The sequence below is a fragment of the Paroedura picta genome, chromosome 2 (genome assembly GCF_049243985.1).
Source record: "Paroedura picta isolate Pp20150507F chromosome 2, Ppicta_v3.0, whole genome shotgun sequence".
Lineage (NCBI taxonomy): Eukaryota > Metazoa > Chordata > Lepidosauria > Squamata > Gekkonidae > Paroedura > Paroedura picta.
The window spans coordinates 102,735,310-102,758,685 of NC_135370.1; the positions used below are offsets into that span (position 1 = coordinate 102,735,310).

At 46.2% G+C, this 23,376-nt stretch overlaps 1 protein-coding gene across 14 annotated transcripts in view; it reads left to right on the forward strand.

The window, feature by feature from the left end:
- Window positions 1-23,376, forward strand: part of PAX6 (paired box 6) — a 46,139-nt gene that overhangs the window by 16,354 nt on the left and 6,409 nt on the right. For 4 of the 14 annotated variants that reach the window (XM_077321923.1, XM_077321925.1, XM_077321926.1 and 1 more), the window contains 9 exons: window positions 2,278-2,408; window positions 3,264-3,305; window positions 3,400-3,615; window positions 4,465-4,630; window positions 13,262-13,420; window positions 14,220-14,302; window positions 15,029-15,179; window positions 15,305-15,420; window positions 22,589-22,739. In XM_077321923.1, the coding sequence (XP_077178038.1) occupies window positions 2,278-2,408; window positions 3,264-3,305; window positions 3,400-3,615; window positions 4,465-4,630; window positions 13,262-13,420; window positions 14,220-14,302; window positions 15,029-15,179; window positions 15,305-15,420; window positions 22,589-22,739 (1,215 nt within the window). Of the gene's footprint in view, window positions 1-1,100; window positions 1,245-2,277; window positions 2,409-3,263; window positions 3,306-3,399; window positions 3,616-4,464; window positions 4,631-13,261; window positions 13,421-14,219; window positions 14,303-15,028; window positions 15,180-15,304; window positions 15,421-22,588; window positions 22,740-23,376 lie in introns of all 14 variants that reach the window. The other 10 variants (XM_077321928.1, XM_077321927.1, XM_077321931.1 and 7 more) reach the window with 8 other exon arrangements.

Consider the following 23,376-nt stretch of genomic DNA (forward strand, 5'->3'; position numbering starts at 1 on the left):
CCGGGCGTCTCTGGGGCCGGGCGTCCAAATTGACACCATATGCTTCCCCATTAGCTGCCTCCCCGGTGCATAAGCCTGGCCACTGGGCTCGAGCGGCCTGCGCTCTCCAGGGAAATCAAGTCATTGATTATGGCTTAACCTTTTCCCGCGGGGCTGGCGGGGCCGGCGAGCACCCCTCTCCCCCGAGCTCCCCAGTGCGGCCAAAGGCCCTCCTGGCATCCCAGGCCTCGGGGTGGGAGGGAAGAGCCAGAGGGATCTCCAGAGGCCAAGAAGATCCAGCTCCGACAAAACCTCTCCCCAACCCCACCCCACCCGGTCCGGTTTCTATGCCATGCTGAGGTCTCCCGTGGGAGATGGGGTGGCTCCGGAACGTGGCCTCCTTTGCACTGGATCAAGCCCGGTAAGGGAGGCCCGCAGACGCCCCTGGAGGGCAGGACAAGGGGGGGTCTGGGAGTGGAGGCGAAGGTAGTTTGTGTCCAGGGAGGGGCTTTGGGGTGTGCAGAGGGCTGCTGCCGCCCCTCCTCCCTTCCAAAACATAGCAGGAGATGAGCGGGGAGTCTTCTGGATCGCGCAGGGGCCTGCCGCGCACAGGGGCTCGGCAACGACGGATGGTTCTTAAAAGCCACGTCTGGCCATCCACGTTCTTGGGGGCTCCGGTGGCTTCGGGTGAAGTCCCTCCGCCCTCCCACCCGCTCGCCAAGCCGCGTGTCACTTCGCATTTCTGGAGGAGGCAGCGCTCCCCCACGGTCATGTCCGCACGGGCCCCGTGGCTACCTGAAAAAGTCGCCTCCCCTCGGAGGGGAAACGAGTAGAGTTCAATCTCGTCGGAGTGATTACCCAGATCCGGACAGAAAGGGTCGTTTTTATCATGCTCCTGTTTGTCGTGACGATGCAATTTTCAAAAGCGGAGCAGTGTCATAAAGTGACATGTCTGCCACAAGTGCTCCAACTGATCTTTTCAATTAGCCTTCCATGCATGATCCGGGGCGACTTCCGCCTATTTCCAGAAATTAAGCTCAAACTTGACGTGCAGCTAGTTTTATTTTAAAGACAAATGTCAGAGAGACTCATCATATTTTCCCCCTCTTCTATATTTGGAGCTTATTTATTGCTAAGAAGCTGAGGCTCCGGGAGTCAATTTAGCAGGAGGCTCCAAACAGAGGAGGAGAGCAGAACAGAGACACACTCAGAGAGAGCCCAGACCTTCTCCAGGGAGCCTTTGCCTCCAGAGCCTGGAGCTGCAGGTTGGGGATGCTTTTCCGGCTTGGCTTCTTCCTTCCTTCTTTCCTTCCTTCCTTCCTTTTTTTTTTCTTTCTTTTTTTTTGAACCACTCGGGTTATTTTGTCCAGGAGCTGAAAGGACGGCGCAAGGGACCATTGCAAAGCTCAGAGGAGGCCACTTCGATTTCTTCTCCTTCTTAAAACAAACAACAACAACATGAGCTGATTCCCTTCCCCCTCTTTTCCAGAGGAGAAATGGGACCGGCAAGGGGAGGTGATTCTCGGAGGTGGCCTTGGAAAGACAGATAATTGGGAAACGGGAATGCTGTTGGCTTCCTTTCAGGTGGAAGGCACTCTGGAGGGGCAGGCAGGTGGACAGAATAGACCTTCTCTGAGGCAGAGGTCTCAGGCGAGCTCCAGGTTCGAGCTGCTACGATCCAAACGTGGGGCTGGAGAAGCTTCCATCCCACGTCGCCCCCCCCCCGCCACCCGTGCCAGAGAGGAGTCTTTCCTTCCACCCCACCCCCTTTTCCCAAGCAGGCTCTGTCTGGCTCGCTGCTGGCTGCCAAGTTTGCTGAAAGGATGTCTAGGAGTGAAAGTGTGTAACCAAATGTTGCTCTTCTGGGCTGAGAGGCAGAGCTGAGACTCTGAATGGATCTTCAGAGAGAAGGCAGTGCTTGGCGGGGAGCAGCGGCGGGGCAGTGTGTGTGTGTGTGTGCATGTGTGCAGGATGTGCATGTGTGCAGCAACCCAGCCGAGGGAAAGTCTTTCTAATTGACCCAATGAATGCTCTGGACGATTAGACTATATATATGTATACAGAGAGAGCGTGTGTGTCTTTGTGTGTGTCTGTGTGTGCGTGCGTGCGTGCACACGATTGTCTTTGCCCCTTAAGCAGGGCTGGGGCTGGGGCTGGGAGTTGCTGCTGCTGCGGCACTGTCCTCTGGGAGGGGGCTCCCATGCGGGAGACTGAAGCCGCCGGGCTGTTTCCCGCAGCCCGCACCCTTCTCAGGTGGCTGAGGCTCCCATTGTCCTTCTTTTCCTTCCCGCCTCTCAGGTCACAGCGGCGTGAATCAGCTGGGCGGTGTGTTTGTCAACGGCCGGCCGCTGCCAGATTCCACCAGACAGAAAATCGTCGAACTCGCGCACAGCGGGGCTCGGCCGTGCGACATCTCCCGAATCCTGCAGGTGAAAATGCGGGTCGCCTCCCCAGCCGGAGCCGCCCTTCGCCTACCTTGCTCGAAAACCAGCCTGTCATGGGAAAAAAAGGCTTGCAATGACTTCTCCTTTCCCCTGCCTAGTCTACCGGGGAGGGGGGGGGAAGGGAAGGGGGGAGGCAACTGCAAACTTCTTCACTAAATCGCTGGGATCCCCCCTTCTTAAGTACACGGATGCTTGACAACGTTATGCCTGATTGCTGTTTGATAATGCAGTAATTTTGTTTCTGATTAGTTGCCTGAACTGAACTGATGCTGCAGTCCATTTATACTCTCGTCCCGAAGACACTTGCTTGGAAGTCAGTCGCTCTGGTTGTTCTGCCGCTGAGTTCCGAGCAGGTGTCAGGGCGATAATGTCTTTTCCCTGCTCTATAACTTCTGCATGCATGTATGCATACCTCCGTATTGGTATTAGGTAACAGTCTGATCGACAACGCTGGTTTCCTTTGGAATAGTTTCCTGGGTGCTTGTTTAGCATTTAAGACTTGTACTAAAACGATTTGGCAAAGGGATTTGGCTTAGGGATCCAGAACGGCAGGTTCACCTTACTGACCATCCATGCTCTCCTCGCCTGCATCCGCACCCTGAATATTTTGAAAACTGGTCTGGTTAGGTCTATAGAAACCATCCTGCTCCCGAATCTGCCGTTTCCCCCCAGTTTTTCTCCTCCCCTCCTTTCAAGTGGGTTTTTTAAAAAATCTCACCTTTGTAGCTTGTAGGGCCACAAATGTAATTTTAAAAAAAAGAAAAGAAAAGAAAAAGAAAGAAAGAAAAAGAAACTTTAAGTAAGTTCTCATACCATTTAAGGTATATTTTTGTGTTATAGACCCATGCAGATGCAAAAGTCCAAGTGCTGGACAATCAAAACGTAAGCTTGTCATTGTTTAATGCATACTTAAACAATTTTATTTTTGTCTTGAAATTATTAATAATGTGATTTTCTGTCCGCTTCCCTGATGCAGGTATCGAATGGCTGTGTGAGTAAAATTCTGGGCAGGTATTACGAAACTGGCTCCATCCGACCGCGGGCTATCGGAGGTAGCAAACCGAGAGTAGCGACTCCAGAAGTTGTAAGCAAAATAGCACAGTATAAACGGGAGTGCCCCTCCATCTTTGCTTGGGAGATCCGAGACAGATTACTATCGGAGGGGGTCTGTACCAACGATAACATACCCAGCGTAAGTTCATTACGAAACCCCTTTCCTATTTGACCTAGAAAATACTCTGAGAACTGCAGCTAACCTCCCTTCTCTTTGTTCTTCTAGCTCTATGAAAGCATAAGAAGCTCCCTGCTTTTTGCTAGGCCAAAAATTTGGTGTGAAGAATTGGGGGTGGGGGTGGGGTGGGATTAATCTCTAAAAACCATTCCTCACCATTCCTCCTTAGCTGCTGTGAGCTACCAGGGATCAAAGCAAAAACAAACAAACAAATAAAAAGAACAATGGCAGAATATTTCTGGGTGAATCTCCAGTGACACCCAGCACCTTGTAATGTATTTCATTCAGATTTTAGATCACCACCCCTGGCATTTGTTTCTAGGTTGAAAATACATTTCCCTGACCTGATGTGCATCTTCCATAGCTGCATTTCTCCACAAGAAGGAATCCTGATGAACACAACCCATTGGGGGCTTTTGCATTGTAAATGTCTTTGTGGGGGGTGGGAGGTGGAGGGGAAATAACACCTGAGTCTAAACAGATGGGTGCGGGAAGCATGATTTCAATGGAACTTGCTTGTTTTCCCATCTCCGCATGCACTGGTCCCAAGCTAAAGTGGCTGCAATCCACCGCCCATTTATTCTAGGGTATTGCAGTTAATAAAGCACAATGATTGTGTTTGTTTATACATTTCTAGTGCCAATGGTGGAATTTGTTCTCTTCTAAACCTAATTTGGGACACAGTTTTCACAGAAGAGGGTGTGATCTGGCTGGGGGCGGGGGGGGGGGGAAACTGTGTCGTAGTCATAACCACCCAATTCCAAAGGGTTCTGGAATCTACCCTTTCACTGAAGGTCCCTTCCCTTTCAGGTGTCCTCGATCAACCGAGTCCTCCGCAACCTGGCTAGCGAAAAGCAACAGATGGGTGCAGATGGAATGTACGACAAGCTAAGAATGCTGAACGGTCAGACTGGGACTTGGGGCACGAGACCCGGGTGGTACCCGGGGACCTCCGTCCCAGGACAGCCCACACAAGGTAAGGAAGGCAAGGCCCATGCTTCCTCCCCTCCCCCCCATCCCTCTGGCTTCTCTGGTGACCTCTCAAAATCTGAGGTGGGGAACTGGAGAGAGGGCCGTCTGCCTCCTGACCCCACCCCCGCCTCTTTCCCTCTGCTGCAGGATGTCGAATGGCAATAGGTGGTCAATTATGATGTTATCAAGGGGATTGGAGTGTGACAGGGCTGAAAGGTTTCCAAAGGCAGGGTTGGGTCTGCAGTTTTTTCCAGCCTTTTCCAGCTCCCCAGTGCTTCCTATAAGGCCTTCCACTGAGAACCCCCACCGGCAGAGAGAGAGAGAGACGGGGGACACCCCCTCTACCCATTAAAATGCGTGTTAATCAATCAGGCTCCACGAAGCAGGCTGAGCAATAAACATTATTGTATCAGATGGCACTTTGAGTGTCATGGACAGATTCGGTGGCTCTGAGCAGGGAGCTTCTAGGATGACAGGCAAGTAAGAAAGGAAGGCCCCCTCGCCCCCAGAAGCCCTGCTTTGCCGGCTGGCTCTCAGTTCGCTTTCCCTTAGAGTTTTGCTCCCCCGGCTCCCCCGTGCCAGTTGGCTTTCAGTTAGCGTACTGGTTGGATTTTGCCCCATGCAGTGGGCAATTCGAGTGTCAAGATCCAGGCTGGAGTTAGTTGGCGTTTGTTCGCTCATTGGTATCCCCTGCCTACGCCTCTGATAGAGCCGCTCCAACTGTGCCACGAGGAGCCACTGTTTACCCTGCAGATTAATCGGTGATTGTTGTAGAGCAGGACAAGGGGTTAATATGAGGGATAAAGAGATGCTGCGTTTCTTCGGCTGGAGATGCTAAATGGCTCCTGGTTTGTTTGGGTTCTTTCTCTCCCCCCCCCCCCGCAGCCTCTCTTCCCGAGCAGCCTTTGCTCCGGCCACGGTCAGTCTGCAAGGAGAGGTGTCCACCCAACAACCTGCTTTTTGTTCTCCTCCCAAAAAGGAGGTTAAGGCACCGGGCCGAGAGAGAGAGAAAGAAACCAGTAACAATATGCGGAATATCTGGTACAAAGGATGTTTCTGTCACACGCAAGAATTTGTTATGGGAACAATTCTGTCGCTATGTAATTGCTCATTAGAGATCGTTTTGTTTCTCATTAAGGCGACATGAATAAGCGCCTAGTTGAAGGAGACAGCTGTAGAAATGTTCCACAGGAGACCTCTGGACACGATATGGCACCGCTTGCCAATTAGACATGTCAGTTTTAAGAGAAGGGAGGAATCAAGGAGGGACACTGGAAACCCAGAGGTTTGGGGCTTCATGTTAAGCACCCGACTCTCGGATCTCCCTCTAGGGGAGAAGGAAGTCTTGAGGAAGTATCTGCCCGCCTGCATGTGCATGTGTGTTTGCGGGGGGGGGGGGGCGGGGAGACCAGCCTTCCCACTAGTCCCCCAGCTCTCCCCACGTTGGTCTGGAAGAGTGACCCTTCCATCGCTGTGAGAGATGCACCCCAATGCAGGCCCCAGAATACATGCATGGGTGAGCCCTGCGTCTGCAAAGGTGGTGATCCTAAACAGAATCCCCTTCCCCCCACATAAACACACTGGGGTCAGATGGGCATGGATGATGGGCAAGCCGGAAGCGAGAGTGCAGCTTGTCTGCAGGAAGCCTGGAGAGATGCCACACCCACTGCGGGCTCTGGTTCCGCTCGGTCCCTTTTTCTCAAGGTGCCCCTAAACTCAGCTGGTCATTGCTTTTGAAACAGCAAGGATGGGCAGAACCCAAGGAGCAGTCTTGCCCTTCATCCTGGTGTCCTGGGGAAGAGCTGCAGTCTGGGGTTTGATTCCCCACCCCTTCCCCCTATGCAGCCAACTGGGTGACCTTGGGCCAGTCACAGTTCTCTCAGGGATCTCTAGCCCCACCTACCTTACAGGGTGTCTGTTGTGAGGAGGGAAAGGGTAAACAATTAGAAGTTGCTTTGGGACTTCTTCAGGTAAAGAAAAGTTGGGTATAAAAAAGGAGTTCTTCCCCCTGATGGATGGAAGATAGAAAGAGTGGGGCAGCAGCTGGTCCGGTCCGATTGAGTCCAGGAAGATGGTGCTGGCTGCTGGTTCACAATACCTGGAGCCGCCCCCTGCCCCACACAGCGCTCCCCTGCACTGGAGGCTGCTTTTCCACATTCCTTTCGCAGGTGCTCTGTAAGTCAGAAAGGCTCAGTTGGTGCTGTGACTCCTTCCTCAAGGCTGGGACTTGGCTATTCGTTATTCTGTATGTCGTGTGGCCCGTCGAGTCCTGACCCCCAGTGTTCCTTGGAAGAGCTCCATCCAAATCCCATTCCTTGGAAGAGCTCCATCCAAATCCTAGAAGGTCTCCCATCCAAATCCTAACGGGGTCAGCCCTGCTTAGCTTTCGAGATTGGACATGATTGTGCTTGCCTGGGCTATGCTTGTCAGGACTCAAGCCATAGGCCTGAAGTCTCACTTTGAAGTAGGACCCACTAGCATGGCTTGGATGTTCTCCCAAGTCAAGGCGAAGCGAGGGGCGGGGATCTGTCCAGCCCTGTCAATCTTGAACCACCCTTAGTGTGGCTGAGGTAGCAGTGTGGAGGATTTATGGTCTGGGAGGCTCCACAACCCCAGGCGACCTTCGGTTAGGATCTGTGGGTCGGTTTTACAACTCCTGTGAAATATAGTGTGATCGCTTTGTTGTTGTTGTTGGGCTAGCTGAGGGTGCCGTGGTGCAGAAATCTCCGGAGGAACCGGTGTGGCACCCATTCTGGAAAGACACGGGTGAACTCCTTACGCTTGGAGGAGCTACACCTCTGGGTGTTCTTTAAACCCGATGGTGCCTGCAAGGGAAACCTGATTCCTCCTCCTTTCTGGCATGGCGGAGCTGAACTCCAGCCTCTAAAGTGAAGCGGAGAGCTCCCCTTTCCCAAAGACGCAGAATCTGGGCGGCGGCGGGGGGGGGGGTGTAGTGGGGTGGCGGTGGTGCATGTAGCGCCATGAATCGGAGGTGTGTGTGGGCACTGATGCTCAGGAATGCTGTCCAGATTTTCCGTTTAATTTCACTGCCTTCTTTTGGCTGGATTTGGCATGGGGGGGGGCAGTTCAGCCTGGATCAGCTCAAGTAATGCGCCTGTGAGTCCCTTTGGCGTTGAAGGGAGAACGAAGCACAGTACTTAAGCCTGCTCCCTCGATCTGCAGGGCATCCAGCCTTAGGCATGTTTCCTTGGAAGCAAGCCCCATTCATTTCAGCGGCCAGTGTTCACAGGATGCTAAAGTCCTCCTGGATCATGGCCCCATCGTGTATCTGGATTCACATTTGGTTTATTATATTATCCCACCAAGTATTCAGCTGCTCTCTGTGGGCGGGCATGCAGGCTGCCTTCTGGAGTGAAGGCGCTGGCGACTAGAGTGCCCAAGAGTCCCAGACCCCGTGACTCATCGGTTCCCATACAGTTAAAACAAATGAATGGCAGCACGAGAGATCCTGCGGCAGTATTGGCCCCGAGTGAGTGTGGGGCGGGGTGATGGAAGAAGAGAGGATGAGATGGGGGGCGGGGTGGGCTCTCAAAGCCCCGGCATCCCCAAATTAACATTAATGAAATGGCTTTGCCCTGGAATATTCATGGCCCTCTTTAATGCTTTTCCCCTTGCAGTGCTGTCTCTGTGCTCCTGGATTTTAAGAGTCCATTACTCCAGAAGCATAAGGCAAGGTTAGGTCTCAGAGGGGGACAAATATGGTCTCAATCTGATAAACGCCATGCAGCAGTGAATAAAATAATGGATACACGAGAGCTGACAGAACAAAAAGAGACATCTCTATCCGGGAGAAATTCTCCAGTGATTTAGTGGTTTTAGGGATCACTGAGACACTGTTTCTTATCTCCCCCCCCCACACTTCCCCCTCCTCATAAGACTAAAGCCTTCTATAGGATTTAGACACTTTCTCTTTCAACAGATGCTACAATGTTTTGATCCCAGCTCTGCAGCTGAAAGGTGCCGCAATCGGTTCGCTATCTTTCTTTCTTTCTTTTTCTTTTTTTGTGCTAGTTTTCCGCCTCACTGATTAAGACACTAAGAAACCAAGGAATGATTTTATTTCCCAGCGTCTTTTATCCCCCCCCTTCTTTTTCTTTCCTGGAAACAAATCCTATACCCAGCGTCAGATGGTCTAGCTATAGGATAATAGGGACAGCATATTCACTCGCTTTCTTGCGGATTAGGTCTAGAAGGTGGAACGGACTATTGAGTTCACTCCTTTATAAGGCTTCTTTTTAAAGAGAGCGAGCGTGAGTGAGCGAGAGAAAGTCTCCTATTAAAGGGAAGAAAGATATCTTAATTATCTGACATTTTTAAAAGAAACATATTTGTTTTTCCAGATCAAACCTCTAAATAGCTTTAACAGACCCTAGTGGTGTTTTTTTGAACTGTTTTTTGTTTGGAGGGAGGCTGGGGACTGGGAATGAAAACAAGCAGAAAGAGTGCAATAAATACTACATTAAGAGGCCTTGATTTAAGGCACACACTTTATCCTATTGAAGTCATGGGTAAAGTTCCCCTTGATTTTAATGCCTCTTGCTTTCAGTCTTCACGGTCATTAGAAAGACTGGCTAGCCAGGGAAATAGTGGTGGTATGTATGTGTGTTTGTGTGGGGGGGAGGATTTTCAGTTTGGCTTGGAAGGATTCCCTCTCCAATCCCAAAGGTGGCCACTGCACCTTCAAGAAGGGATTCCCCGGCCTCACTGGAAAGCGGGCTCATTTGTCTACCCATTATGAATGGTGCATGTGAGGGAAAGCAGCCTTGGCCATGCATGAATAAGTGCTGACAGACACACGGGTGAGAGCACAAGCCCTCTGGCAGAGGAGGAATGGCACAAGCCCCAGCCCCAGCCCCAGCCCCAGCCCCCCCCCCTCTGCAGACACTTCCCCCAAATTCAAGGAGGACTGTGCGGGGAGCGCTTTCAGCAAAAGCAAGCATGTATCCAAGGGTTGGGATCTGCTCCAGGTGGTTGGCATGCAAAGACAACACAGCAACTCACACGGTTGCCCTAGCTGAAGTGGGGGTGTGCTTTTTTACACTCCCACACACATTCAGACACATTGGGTGTCTCCTAAATGATGTGCAGTCCAGTGCGCAAGCCATGAAGGCTGGGCTGTTTCCAGTGCAGGCAGTTTTGGCTTTGGGCTGGAGTGGGGCTGGTGCTCTTGGATCTGCAGTCCCACAGCCTGGGTGCTTCCTTTGGTTCTGTGCTGTCTGATTGTGTTCAACGAGTCGGGTCTGATTTCATAGTCCTCATTGTGTGTGCATGGGGGGGGGGGCGCTAAAGCTTTTAACCCAATAGCTGTTTTAGCTGATTTGCAAGCAATGGAGTGAGAGAGGGGTGACTAGAGAAGTGCTCTGTTTCGTGAGATCTAAATGTGCATGTTCAGAAGTAGCACAGGGTCTTCTAGCTTGTGACGATCCCATCTGAAGGCTGGTGCAGCGGAAGTGCCTGCCTGCCTGCATACCTACCTACCGCACCCCCCATTTAGGAACCTTCCCAAGATCCCCCCAAGCAGTTGTACATACATGCTCATCACATGCTCAGGAGTTTATTTTTACCCCCTGTTAATAAAGTGGTCAGGTTGAGTTAGTTTCACAAGCAAAGGGAAAGTGATATCTATGTAGGAAATTCATTCCAAGGCTACAATTCCAGGCGTACTTACTTGGGAGTGAATACTATCAAACACACTGGGTCTCACTGCCAGATAATACCCCATATTAGTTCTTGTATAGGAGTGCCATACAGGTGCAAAGCATCAGTTCGGACGTACCTGCCATTCTGCTTCTTTCCCCTCTTAGACATAGGACAGCGGCACCCAGGAATAGATGGCATCTCTAGGCAAAGGTGTGAGCCTTCAGTAACTTTTCTCTAAATTAAGTCTCACCAACCTTTGTGATAAAGATTGTTACTTTACCAGGTGGGTTACCCACTGAGAACTAGTGCAACACAGGTGGGTGTTCAGCACTCAGTTCCCTTAGCCAGAATGCCAAAGCAACACAGAGGATTGTAAGCCCCCCCCCCCCCAGCAGGATGGCTTAGGAAAAAAACGAACCTGAAGGAGGATGGCTCCTGATCGGGCCAACTATGTTTCTTAAAAGTAAAGTGGAAACCCACAAGTACCCTTCCTCTGAAAACACTGGAAAAGTCAGCTGCCAACTTTGGCTAGCAAATAAAACCAGGGCCCTTGTCTTGGGACTCTTCTCTGCTAGGTGAAGCTTCTCTAATCTCGGATAACGAGTTTCCCCTTTCCTTTACACCCCCCTCCTTTCCCTGGTGTTGAGTAAACAGGCTCAGTGTATGGAGCTGGCCTATTCACCAGTTTAGGGGTGTTCTTTCTTTCTTCCTTGGCTCCTATAGAAAGTTTTTAAAAAATCCTAAATAGCATTGAGTAGCCCAGCCCAGGGGACAGTGATTAATGATAGTCGTGCCTAAAGGTTAACATACTTCACTGAAAAGTCTGTTGACTGGGATCCTTGTGATACAATGTGGGCCACTGCGAGCTTCAAGAGAATCCTTTTGTTGGGCCTGCCTGATTGTGTCCTCCAAATTCTGCCCACGAAAGTTTGCCAACCCTCCTCCTTGCCCCAAGAGTTTAATAGTTTCCCTTACTCGGAGGGCATTGTGTCCCGCTGAAAAGCAGCCCCTGCTCTATTCAAGTGTTGGTGGTCATCTCAATAGATCTCCAAACGCCCATATGGTGACCACTGGAGATGAATCCAACTGTTTAAATGGAAGAGAAAGTTGGGGTTTTAAAACATTTCAAAGTGTTTGAAAAGATCCCGACCAGATCCTGTCACAATTCTCTTCAGCCTTTGAAGGCTGGGCTCATTGTGAGCTGATTATAAATGATATTACTTTAAAGGTGATTTCCCACAAATATATTTCCAAGCTGGGAGGGGAGGAGAAAGCTGGCCATTTATTTTTAGCAGCTCCCCCTTCTGACTCCAGCAAGTTTGCATTAAAAAGAATTCCTAATTTTGTTTTTTTTTTAAAATTAGCAACATCAAAAACCACTCTGAATTATGCTCTGAAAGGAAAGGGAGAGTTAATTCACTGACAACTTCTCCTCTGCCTCTACAGAAATGTCTGTTCCTTTTGTAAGCTCCCCTCCCCCCCCTTGCCCCTTTCCCTCAGTGTCTGCAGACACTTTGAAAGACAGCTAGACCACGAGCATATCTTTACCTCCAACCGCAATGTGAAAACAATAAAACTTTCTCTTGTTTAATGATAGAAATTACATTAAAAGTAGTGGAAATGCCCTAATTAAAAATGCACCACTTAAATGATATGCCAGGCATTCAGCTGCAGAATAGTATGTTTAGCTACTTAGCGAACTCGCTACTATTTCTTTTTAAAATTACATGTTAAAATTTTTTAAAGAAATCTTACTTTTCTCTGGTGCAACACATTACAAAGAATGGACAGTCCTTTTATCTAAATATAAAATTCCATTTTCAGCAATTATAGCCTGTTCTTGGTGATGATATAATTACAGCTGTGCTCTGTAATAGGTGTCAAGGCAATGCACACTCATACAATAGTTGAATAAAACTGCAGAACAATGCAGGCACTTCTAAATTCACAACCTTTAAAATGAAATTGACTGTGCAGAATTCAAATCAAAACTAGATAAATATTTTTTTTTAAAGATTACAAGCTTGGTTTGGTTTCTTAATAGCATTTTCTGCAAACCTATCAACATCTAATTGATTAGATAGGAATTACTGATTACAGATAATCTGAAATACTGAACATCACTATTTTAAATGTAGCAATAGGTAAATAAATTCCTCACACAAAGGATCTTTCAGGGCATTTTGCAAAAGATGGCACCATATTGACTTGAAACTCTAAATAGACTAGTTATATTGATGGGGTCTAGAAAAGATGTCAGGAATTAGTAAAGCAGACAAATATAGTCAAATGTAATAATTTTGATATTTCTATCCTGCTTTAGTCAACATTAGTTGTGCTCCCATCATTATATCCCAGTTTGTACTTGGTCTCCCTCCATTTTTAACTCAAAAGTGTTACAGAAAGACTTACATACATTTTGTGACATAAATTTAAAAAATAAGTTGATTTATCTATCTCCCAAACCAGAGCTGTCCTAGATGCATCAGCGTGGCCCTCCTATACCACAAGCCAGCTAAACCAGCGTGACTTCAGCTTATTGCCTTCTTTGAAATGTGTAGCCCAGCTCTAAACATACTGATCTCCAGGCTTCTGCAGCCATTTCAGTTATGCCTCCAGGCTTCTGCAGCCATTTCAGTTTAGAGGACAACTTCCTCTTGTTTATCCTTTCCAGTGGGAAAACTCCACACTCCACAAAACCAGAATGGATCAGAGTGACTATGTGTAAGTCACTTCTAATCACATAGAGATGTGCAGGCCAACCCTTTTATTCAGGCATAAGTTCAGTTGGACTTGCAGTCATGTCAGGTCTGCACACATAGGATTGTACCCTCTGGATTGCTGCATGATCCTGAAATGTTTTGGATCAGAACAAATCAAAATTTTCATTGAATCAGTCAAGCAGCTGCCTAAATAGATTGTGAGGACCCACTTTATTATTGTACAGCCTAGTCTGTCATTTTTGTTGTTGTAGATGGCTGCCCACAGCAAGAAGGAGGGGGTGAAAATACCAACTCCATCAGTTCAAATGGTGAAGATTCAGACGAGGCCCAGATGAGACTCCAGCTGAAAAGAAAACTGCAACGAAATCGGACATCCTTCACCCAGGAACAAATAGAAGCACTTGAGAAAGGTGGGTGGAATTTTCCATGTGCATGAACAAAGGAAGTGCATCCCATTGTCTGCCCCAAACCCAGTTTACCAAATGGAGGGGGGAAACACTGTTGATCTTAACTGATGACAATCTCAAAGGTTTCTTGGGCATCTCTTAAATGTTTAAGCGATAAACCAATTTTCACTAACCGTCAAATACACCCAAGGTTGCAGGGCAGGCTGTTTCGTGTGAACTAAGGCTGCAGTTGTCATCTTCCTTTTCTCAGCTGATGTGATGTCCTTGAGGGACTGCTTTGAGGCAATGAGGTGGAAATCTTATTTTGACCTGGTCCAGCTTCATTGCCAGAGATGTACAGTAGACTTTCCGTAGCTCTGCCTTGGGGCTGAGGTGCCACTATATCACTATATGCTTATTTGTTGTTTAAATGTTAGCAGGGAAAGATGCATTCATATTAAGATGCTAACATCCCCCAAGCCCAGAGGAACATCAATTTCTCCTCAATCCTCTGCCATTGGGCACAGTCAAAAGGTTTCAGCTTTTAATCCCATAACCCCAGGATGGGAGTGCAGGTGCATTTATATTGCGGGGTGGGCTGATGAAAGAGAGAGAGTGAATGCTGAACCCTGGCATCTCTCACTTTTGAAATAAACTCAAATATTACCTTTCTCAAAAGCACTTCTGTCAGAATGTGCCTCATGAATGATTTAAAGCAGAGAGTGTGCTAAAGAAGAATCACGCAGTAGGCTGAAACCAATATGAGGCTGTTCTTTTAGAAACCTATTTTTAACACTAATTCTATACTTTTCCTTTATGCCAGAATTTGAGAGAACTCACTATCCTGACGTGTTTGCCAGAGAGAGACTAGCTGCCAAAATAGACTTACCTGAAGCAAGAATACAGGTACCCGAGGATTGATCTTTGGTGCTTGCTCACTTTTTCTGTTTCTCCCCCCTTTTCTCATTCTTGAAAGCAGCACACTCATGTCTCTTTCAGGAGGAAAGACACAGGCCCCATTCCAGCTATTGTCATTGTGCCAAAAGAAAGAATCAAGTGGGGAAGGAGGGGGACATCTGTGGAGATGGGAGAGCTCCCACGGGGATGTCACTTCTCTTCCAGATCTCATCTAGAACCAGATGTTTATTGTTATGTGGCTGCATTGTGAGTGTGCATCTACAGTTACATCTTAATGTCCCCTGCCTGTTGAATGCCGAGCCTTTCTCCTCATTGAGAGCCAACTTGGTATAGTGGTTAAGAATGGCGGCCTCTAATCTGGAGAGCCAGGTCTGATTCCCCCACTCCTCCCCCCCCATGCAGTCAGCTCAGTGTTCTTGGGCCAGTCACAGTTCTCTCAGAGCTCTCAGCCACACCCACCTCACGCAGTAACTGTTGTGGGGTGAGGAAGGGAAGCCACTTTGAGACTCTTCCAGGTAGTGAAAAGCAGAGTACAACTCCCCTTCGAGCTCTTCTTCTTTTTCTCCTTCTTCATTCCGCTTGGTAAAAACTAGATGAGTGGATGCAGGTTATTTGTAAGGATCCTCAGTTCTTTTCTGTGGAGGCAGATCCGAGATGTCTGAGGGATAACACACTCTTCTAGTTGTAATGATGGGGCATACCTTGTATTTGCAGGTGTGGTTTTCCAACAGGAGGGCAAAATGGAGACGGGAAGAGAAACTAAGAAATCAGAGAAGGCAAGCCAGCAACACCCCCAGTCACATTCCCATCAGTAGCAGTTTCAGCACAAGTGTCTACCAACCGATCCCCCAACCCACAACACCAGGTAACTATGTATGAAGAAATATATTGGATGGTCACTCACCCTTTCTGGGTGATACCGTAATACAGTCATCAGATGGACGTGTAAACTAATACAGCAATCCTGTCTATCTATCTATTCTATTATAGTTTCCTCTTTCACATCAGGTTCAATGCTGGGCAGAACTGACACCGCACTAACAAACACATACAGTGCATTGCCACCCATGCCTAGCTTCACAATGGCGAACAACCTGCCTATGCAAGTAAGTATAATCAACTAATATGCTCTTTGCAAGCTGAGTAATTATTGAGTAGAGCTTTAGCCTTTGAAGAGGGATGGGAGGATTTTAATCCCTGCTAAAAGGGGAGTATCAGTGGGGAAAAGGATTTGTATATCAAACAGTTGCAAAACTTCCTCCTCTACAAATCCATGTGGAATTACAAATGGGAAGCCCTGTGTCAAGAATTAGCTAACACATATTCTGTTTTAACTACTCTGGAACAACTACCCTCACACAGTTCTAGATTTAGAATCAAAGTAGAATCACTACCCATGCTTTGAGATGGTGAAAAGTCCATCCGTCTTTTTTTTTTTTTTGGTCTTTTTTTGTTTGGGAACCACACGAATAACGAGAGATGGGATCTTGCTGCCTCTAAGTTGCCTACTGCCAAAATCTCCGTTGCATGGATCACCGTGGCCAGGTGTTCGGGGGACAGGTAGGGAGCTAGTAGTTGGGCCTGGTGAAGCTGGAAAAATGCCTGGCCCGCTATTCTTTTGACCTGTGCCTCCAAGGTCAGGGAGGTATCAATGATCACACCCAAATTCCTGGCCTGGGACGCGATGGTAAGGTGCGTCCCTCCCAGGGTGGGTAAGCACGCTTCCTGCTCCCACCCCCTATGTCCCAGCCACAGGACCTCCGTCTTGGAGGGGTTGAGTTTCAGGCGACTCTGCTCGAACCATTCTGTCACCGCTTCCAAACATCTGGCAAATGGTTCCGGGGGAGAGTCCGGGCGGCCGTCCATGAGGAGATAGAGCTGGGTGTCATCAGCGTACTGGTGGCAACCCAGCCCAAAGCTCCGCACCAGCTGGGCCAGAGGGCGCATAAGGGGGTCTGTGAGAACAAACATGACACTAAGCTTGTATAGAGTGAAAAGGCAGGTGATGATATTGTTCCAGATTTTTTTGTTTCTTAAAATGTTTCTTTGTATCAGAAAAATATGTTAGTTTAATAATGTGAGCATACGGCAAAATGTCAGCTAGGGATTTGGCAAATGACTTAGTTCTTGATTTCTCCAAAATAATTTCACTACTGCTAATGGGTTGTGGTTCACGTTTTGTTCAGACAGTTATAGTTTGGGCCCTATTTAGGGCTCACTTTTTGATGTGTTAAAAAAGAAATGGACATGTTTTCTAACTCTTAGTAGTAGGGAATCTTTGCTCAGAGCTTGTTTGTTTGTTATTCTCCAATACCCTTTAATTCTGTTTTTTAAATTCATTTTTAGCATGTTCTCTTTTAATTCTTTCTTAGAGGCATATATTAAATATTACTGGTATGAAAAGGGGGCAATAGTTGATGCAGATTAATCGACTCTGGAATAAATTAATTTTAAAATGAACCATAAGATTATGCCCTCTAAGACCTTGATTTCATAAGCTATGAGGCATCTGAAAGACAAATTCCTGGGTGTCCAGCAGTTGCTTGGCAGGGAAGTTGTGTGATACTCTGATATCAAAGAGAAAAATGAAATTGGATTTATGACTACATGGATCTTTGCCGATTGGATGCAAAGGGTTCATTCTTTGCTCTCAAAGAATCCATGGGTGTTTCCCCATAGGACTGTATGAGTAGTGCCTGGTTCAGAACACTTTGCGTAGAAATCAATAGACCTTACTTTCACATGATGGCATCAATCCAATGCAGAATGAAATGTGATTTCAACTTGTCCTAAATTAGCTTAAATCTATGCGACCACTGACTCCAATCCAGAGAATGTTCTTAAATACTGCTGAATATACAGGGACTAGAAACCACTGTGTCTTCTTTAGCTTTACTAAGACTTAGGTGAAAGTTCTTTTGAAACAAGGTCACTGCACTTAGGCTCTGAGTGCAAGACTAGTTTCTCGAGTAGTTTCATGAGTTTTGCACATATAGAAGTAGTATTCAGGCTTCAAAGATGTCAGGATTCTACCCCATATAATGGACCATGCTTCATTGTATGCTTCACTTGCTAATGATTCTGTCATTGTAGAAGGCACCAAAATGAAACAGCCACTAAAATGATCACCAATTTGGATCATGACAGTAAATGGTAGGCATAAACTGGGGAGTTTTACAAACCTTGAATTGCTCAATCCAGATTCCAGATCAGACAAAAGAAAGGGCATAACGGATAACATCTTGAAAAATAATGGATAAATGGAGTGGTTACAATTTATCGAGGCTCATCCCATTTCAGTCAAGTAAAAGAAGAATATCTATAAGAAAAAAGCACCTAACCAGAGAGACTCATTAGTATAGCACTGCTGATGGGAATGAGCTTATTAAAATGCTAGCAGGATTACACCTTGGCTGATGAGACACTGTGGCTATTGGCACCCGAGAAATGCCCAAGAGGGAGAGAAGGATGTGAACAGCACCTGCAGTTCTAAATAGCTGTGTTAAATGGATAGAGCTGCCAACCTTCATGCTTGTGAGCATGCAGATAACTAGCTAGCTTGGGAAAAGAATCCAAGTCAGAGGTCCACATTAGCTTTATACATGCAACTATGTTCATAGGTAGATAGTGAAGTTATGGGCATTTGTAGCTTTGTTTGAAACATTGTCTGTTTATCACCACATCAGATGATCCAGGTGAAGCTGGTACTACGGTACTTGTTATCCCACACTTGCAGTGTAGATATTGAATGGAAATTTAAAATCCAGCATTCTTCATGGGCTGACAAAAGACTGAACATGTATAATGACTGTGATTTTAGAGTCAGGCCCATGCACTTAGAACTGAAGCACCTAACATTGGGTCTGTGTTATGCTGTTTGGGTATATGTCAGAGAATGAATAATGGTGATAGATCAGTGGATTTTCATTCAGTGAGAGTTTGGAATGGAGTTGCATTTTGGACAAGATGACAAAGTTTGGGGCTAAACCTAGCATTGTTCATTAAATAATTGGGACAAAGGAGAGACAGAATCTGTCCAGTGGCTTAATTAAATATAAGAAGACCAAGAGCTCACAGCCTTGACTCTCCATTATACAAGAGCATTTGCTTCATTATATTTTCAAACATTAACAAGGATGGACTCATTGCCACTGACGAAAGCCAGACTGACAACGGAAAACAAATTAATCTAGAGACAGTTTTGGCAGAGTCAAAGTCTAAATAAATGTGATAAGAGACTTTTCATCTTCTTATATTTAATTAAGCCACTGGACATATTCTGTCTCTCCTCTGTTACAATTTTGGAATCATCCACTTTTTTTGTGCAGCATTAAATAATGGAGAGCTGGCCCAACTGACAATGTTTGCAAGAGATTCAGATTTGTATGTCTAGGATGTATCAAAGGCAAACATTGGGAAATCTGGATCTTTAAAGTATAATCCTGACATTAACATTTAATTTTGCTAGCAAAATGATTTGTTGTTGTTAAGTGCAAAGTCGTGTCCGACTCATCGCGACCCCATGGACAATGATCCTCTTGGCCTTCCTGTCCTCTACCATTCCCCGGGGTCCATTTAAGTTTGCACCTACTGCTTCAGTCACTCCATCTCTGTCATCCCCTTCTTCTTTTGCCCTCGATCGCTCCCAGCATAAGGCTCTTCTCCAGGGAGCCCTTCCTTCTCATGAGGTGGCCAAAGTATTTAAGTTTCATCTTCAGGATCCGGCCTTCTAAAGAGCAGTCAGGGCTGATCTCCTTTAGGACTGACCGGTTTGTTCGCCTTGCAGTCCAAGGGACTCGCAAGAGTCTTCTCCAGCACCAGAATTCAAAAGCCTCAATTCTTTGATGCTCAGTCTTCCTTATCGTCCAACTTTCGCAGCCATACATTGCAACTGGGAAGACCATAGCCTTGACTAAATGCACTTTTGTTGGCAGGGTGATGTCTCTGCTTCTTAGGATGCTGTCTAGATTTGCCATAGCTTTCCTCCCCAGGAGCAAGCGTCTTTTAATTTCTTTGCTGCAGTCCCCATCTGCAGTGATCTTGGAGCCCAGGAAAATAAAATCTGTCACTATCTCCATTTCTTCCCCATCTATTTGCCAGGAATTGAGAGGGCCAGATGCCATGATCTTTGTTTTCTTGATGTTGAGTTTCAAGCTAACTTTTGCACTCTCCTCCTTCACCCGCATCAACAGGCTCTTTAGTTTTCACTTTTTGCCGTTAGAGTGGTATCATCTGCATATTTAAGGTTGTTGATATTTCTCCCTGCAATCTTGATCCCAATTTGTGACTCCTCTAATCCTGCCTTTCTCATGATGTGCTCCGCATACAATTTAAATAGGCAAGGTGACAGAGTACAGCCTTGCCGAACTCCTTTCTCAACTTTGAACCAATCAGTGATTCCATGTTCGGTTCTCATTGTTGCTTCTTGACCCGCATATAGGTTTCTCAAGAGACAAATAAGATGCTCTGGTATTTCCATCTCTGTAAGAACTTGCCACAATTTGTTGTGCTCCACACAATCAAAGGTTTTAGCATAGTTAATGAAGCAGAAGTAGATGTTCTTCTGGAACTCCCTAGCTTTCTCCATGATCCAGCATATGTTGGCAATTTGATCTCTAGTTCCTCTGCCTCTTCGAAATCCTGCCTGTACTTCTGGAAGTTCTTGGTCCACATATTGCTGGAGCCTAGCAAAATGATATTCCAACTCAATAGATGGAACTGTTGCTGTCAATCTAATATGGGGGTACTTATACTATTTTCTTTAGCTAGCATGCAACTAAAAGTTGATACTGAAATCTAAAACCCAGTATTACAAATCAATTATAGAAAATTAAGTGAATTTACAATGTAATATGTACAAAACCTGATGATTAAAAGGATTTAGGAATAAAACTCCCTTGATCATATCTTGGTCTGAGCCCCCACATTTCATGCACGTTCCTGCGCAAGTGGGAGAAAAACTAATGGGATGAATTGTTAATACTGTGGCCCATTCCGCACCCTGAAAATAAAGTGTGATGCTTACCCCCTGCAGACACCACATTTTTGGCGTTTCAAACAACGTCGTCTACATCCAGCGTCCCAGCAGCAATCTGGCAGCCACATCCTCCATTTTAACTCGCTAGTTGGGGAATCCACAAAACTGGGATACCCCCAGCTTTGTTGCATGTGCAGAAGGAGAGCAATTAGCAACCTCCAGCAAGATAGCAGTCTATAACAACGTGGCCAGAAGTAGCTCAATCTCCATCTCCAGCACCCACCCCCATGCCCGCCTCTCTTTCCCTTCTCTCTGGAATGGGCCTTTTTTTTTCCTTTTGGAGCAAGCTGCCTGGAACAACTAATATGTGTTGGTCCATAGATGCAGCACAAATAATTCCCACCCACCAGTTGGCACACAAAGCATGCCTCTCAACCCCACCACCGGAAAAAAAATCTGGGGAAAAAATATTTCTGTTCATCTTCAAGTGAAAAACTTCCAAAACGGGCTGGCTAAACTATGGACTATGCATCTGTGGGTATAGGCATAGCAATGGAGAAGTTTTACTTTAAAAAAAAAAAAGATTGTTTTCCCTTTAAAGCTAGGAGAAAGCTGATTGGCTGGCTGCCATGATTGACAGGCAGGGGGAGACTTGCTGGTATTGTGAGTCCCTCTCCATAGCCATTTTAATCAGCCATGTGGAGTGTCAGGAAGTGTAAAAAAGCAGAAGGAACTGAGAGCGAGGTGGTGAGAAATGGCAGGGGGCGCATTTTTTAATAATGTTAAGCAATTACAATTGTTTAATGCTAAGTTTTTAGAAGTGCAGAATGGCCCTGTATGTTTCAAATTTACTAGTAGTAGTAGAAGAAGAGTTGGTTCTTATATGCTGCTTTTCTCTACCAGGAGGAGTCTCAAAACAGCTTACAATTGCCTTGCCTTTCCTCTCCCCACAACAGACACCCTGTGGGAGCCCTGATATTACTGCTTGGTCAGAACAGCTTTATTAGTGCTGTGATGTGCCCTAGGTCAGTGGTCCCCAACCTTTTTATCGCCGGGGACCACTCAACGCCGGGGACCACTCACCGGGGACCACTCAACGCCTTTTACTGAGGCCCGGTGGCGGGGTAGTTTACTCCTTTACTCTCAACCACTGCCCTAGCGCTTGCTGATCGCTATGGTAATGTTTAAACATCCCTTCAAAATAATATACAGACACGCCACAACAATGAATTGTGTTGTAAAGGGCTGGGGGGGATGAAGTAAAGGGCCGGGGGGGGGAGAGAAGGCATCCTTTGGGGCCCACCTCCAATTAGTCGAAGGACCACATGTGGTCTGCGGCCCACAGGTTGGGGATCACTACCCTAGGTCACTCAACTGGCTGCATGTCGGGGAGTGGGAAATCAAGCCCAGCTCACCAGATTAGAAGCTGCCACTCTTAACCACTACATCAAGCTGGCTAGGAGCACCAAATCATATTTTGCTCATGTACCCAATCACAGATGTATAAAAAACAACTAGAAAGTCATACCAACCAGCACCCAATTACGATTACGTGTTTGGATGAAAACTACTATTGTTTCATAGATACTGGTATCACTACAGTTGTTTGTTTATGTAGACACTGAACTATGCTAGAAGAACTACAAGATTACATTGTCAAAAACTAAGAATGTCCTCAGATCTTACAATACTGCTTTTTAACAATATGGCTTTCACTTCTACTTAGAATTCCTTAAGATGCTAAATCTGTGGTTCCCAGATAAGCCATTGAATTGTGGTAGACTTAGAGATCTGTCCAGAGCAAAACTCACATAACATATTTTCTATGTGTCTGTTCACTGTAAGGCTTGCATATATACACTCAGGAATTTGGAACAAATTGTCAGATTCCTACTGTACAGACAGGGAATGGATGGTTCCTATTGATTGTGAATCTGGCACCTCTTGATTGTGAATCTGGCAGATCTTAGTTCAATGCTTATAGCATAGCATAACATAGAATGGAAATGTGGGCCACTTCAGTGACTGTTTCTGAGTGCTGAATTTCTCTGATCAGTGACTGCCAGAGAAGACTCAGTTGCATATCATGGTTGATCATTCAGAGTTTCTGAAAGGAAAAGCAAGATATAATAAATCATAAATTCAGGGAACAATACCAAGCAGTGGATTTTGAAGAGTATCAACTGCCTTCACTGAAACGAAAGCATGATATCTGTGAAATGGAATATGCAAAAGAAATTATGTCTGTATGTTGCTGCTATAATTCACAAGCAATCTTTTCTTCTTTCTCCTCACAGCCCCCAGTACCCAGCCAGACTTCCTCTTACTCTTGCATGCTGCCCACAAGTCCGTCAGTGAATGGGAGGAGCTATGATACATATACCCCTCCTCACATGCAGACACATATGAACAGCCAGCCAATGGGCACCTCGGGCACCACCTCAACAGGTAAGCAACCATTGTGTTTTTTCAAAGAGAATTTACATAGACTTTTTCTCTTAAATGATTTGTTTAATGTAGTCAGAAAGCTTTCTGTTAATACTAGATTTCTATGGAAGCTTAATCTCGCCATCATTGGCTTAAATGCAGTCATCCAGGGCTTAAAATCAAAACACTTTTAGTTCTTAACCTTTATGAAAGAGGGCTTGTAATTTTTCTTAATGTACCTTCCTTCCTTCCTTCCTTCCTTCTCTAGTTGTAACTCAGGTTCAGGATTGTTAAAAAACAAATGTAAAATATCCTAGCAACATCTGAAATAACAAAATCAGTGTAATTAAGAGGAGTAAATATTTAATTATGGAACACACAAGTATTTTTGGACCTGTTTGCTAGTGACCAAGTATGATCATTTTCTAAAAGTCAGAAAGAATAGTGTAAAAAAGCATCATGTATAAAGCTGTAAGGCTAATAATAAGCCATTATTTTCAGTCTGGGGCCAGCTGATGTAAATCTAGGCTTTAGTTCTTCTTTATTAGGCACAGGTGCCTTGATGCACCAATTCCTTGTGGTATTAGGAGCCCCAATGGACATACATAATGTACCCTCACATTTGTATTTTTGCATTTATTTCAGCAGAGGTAGGTAG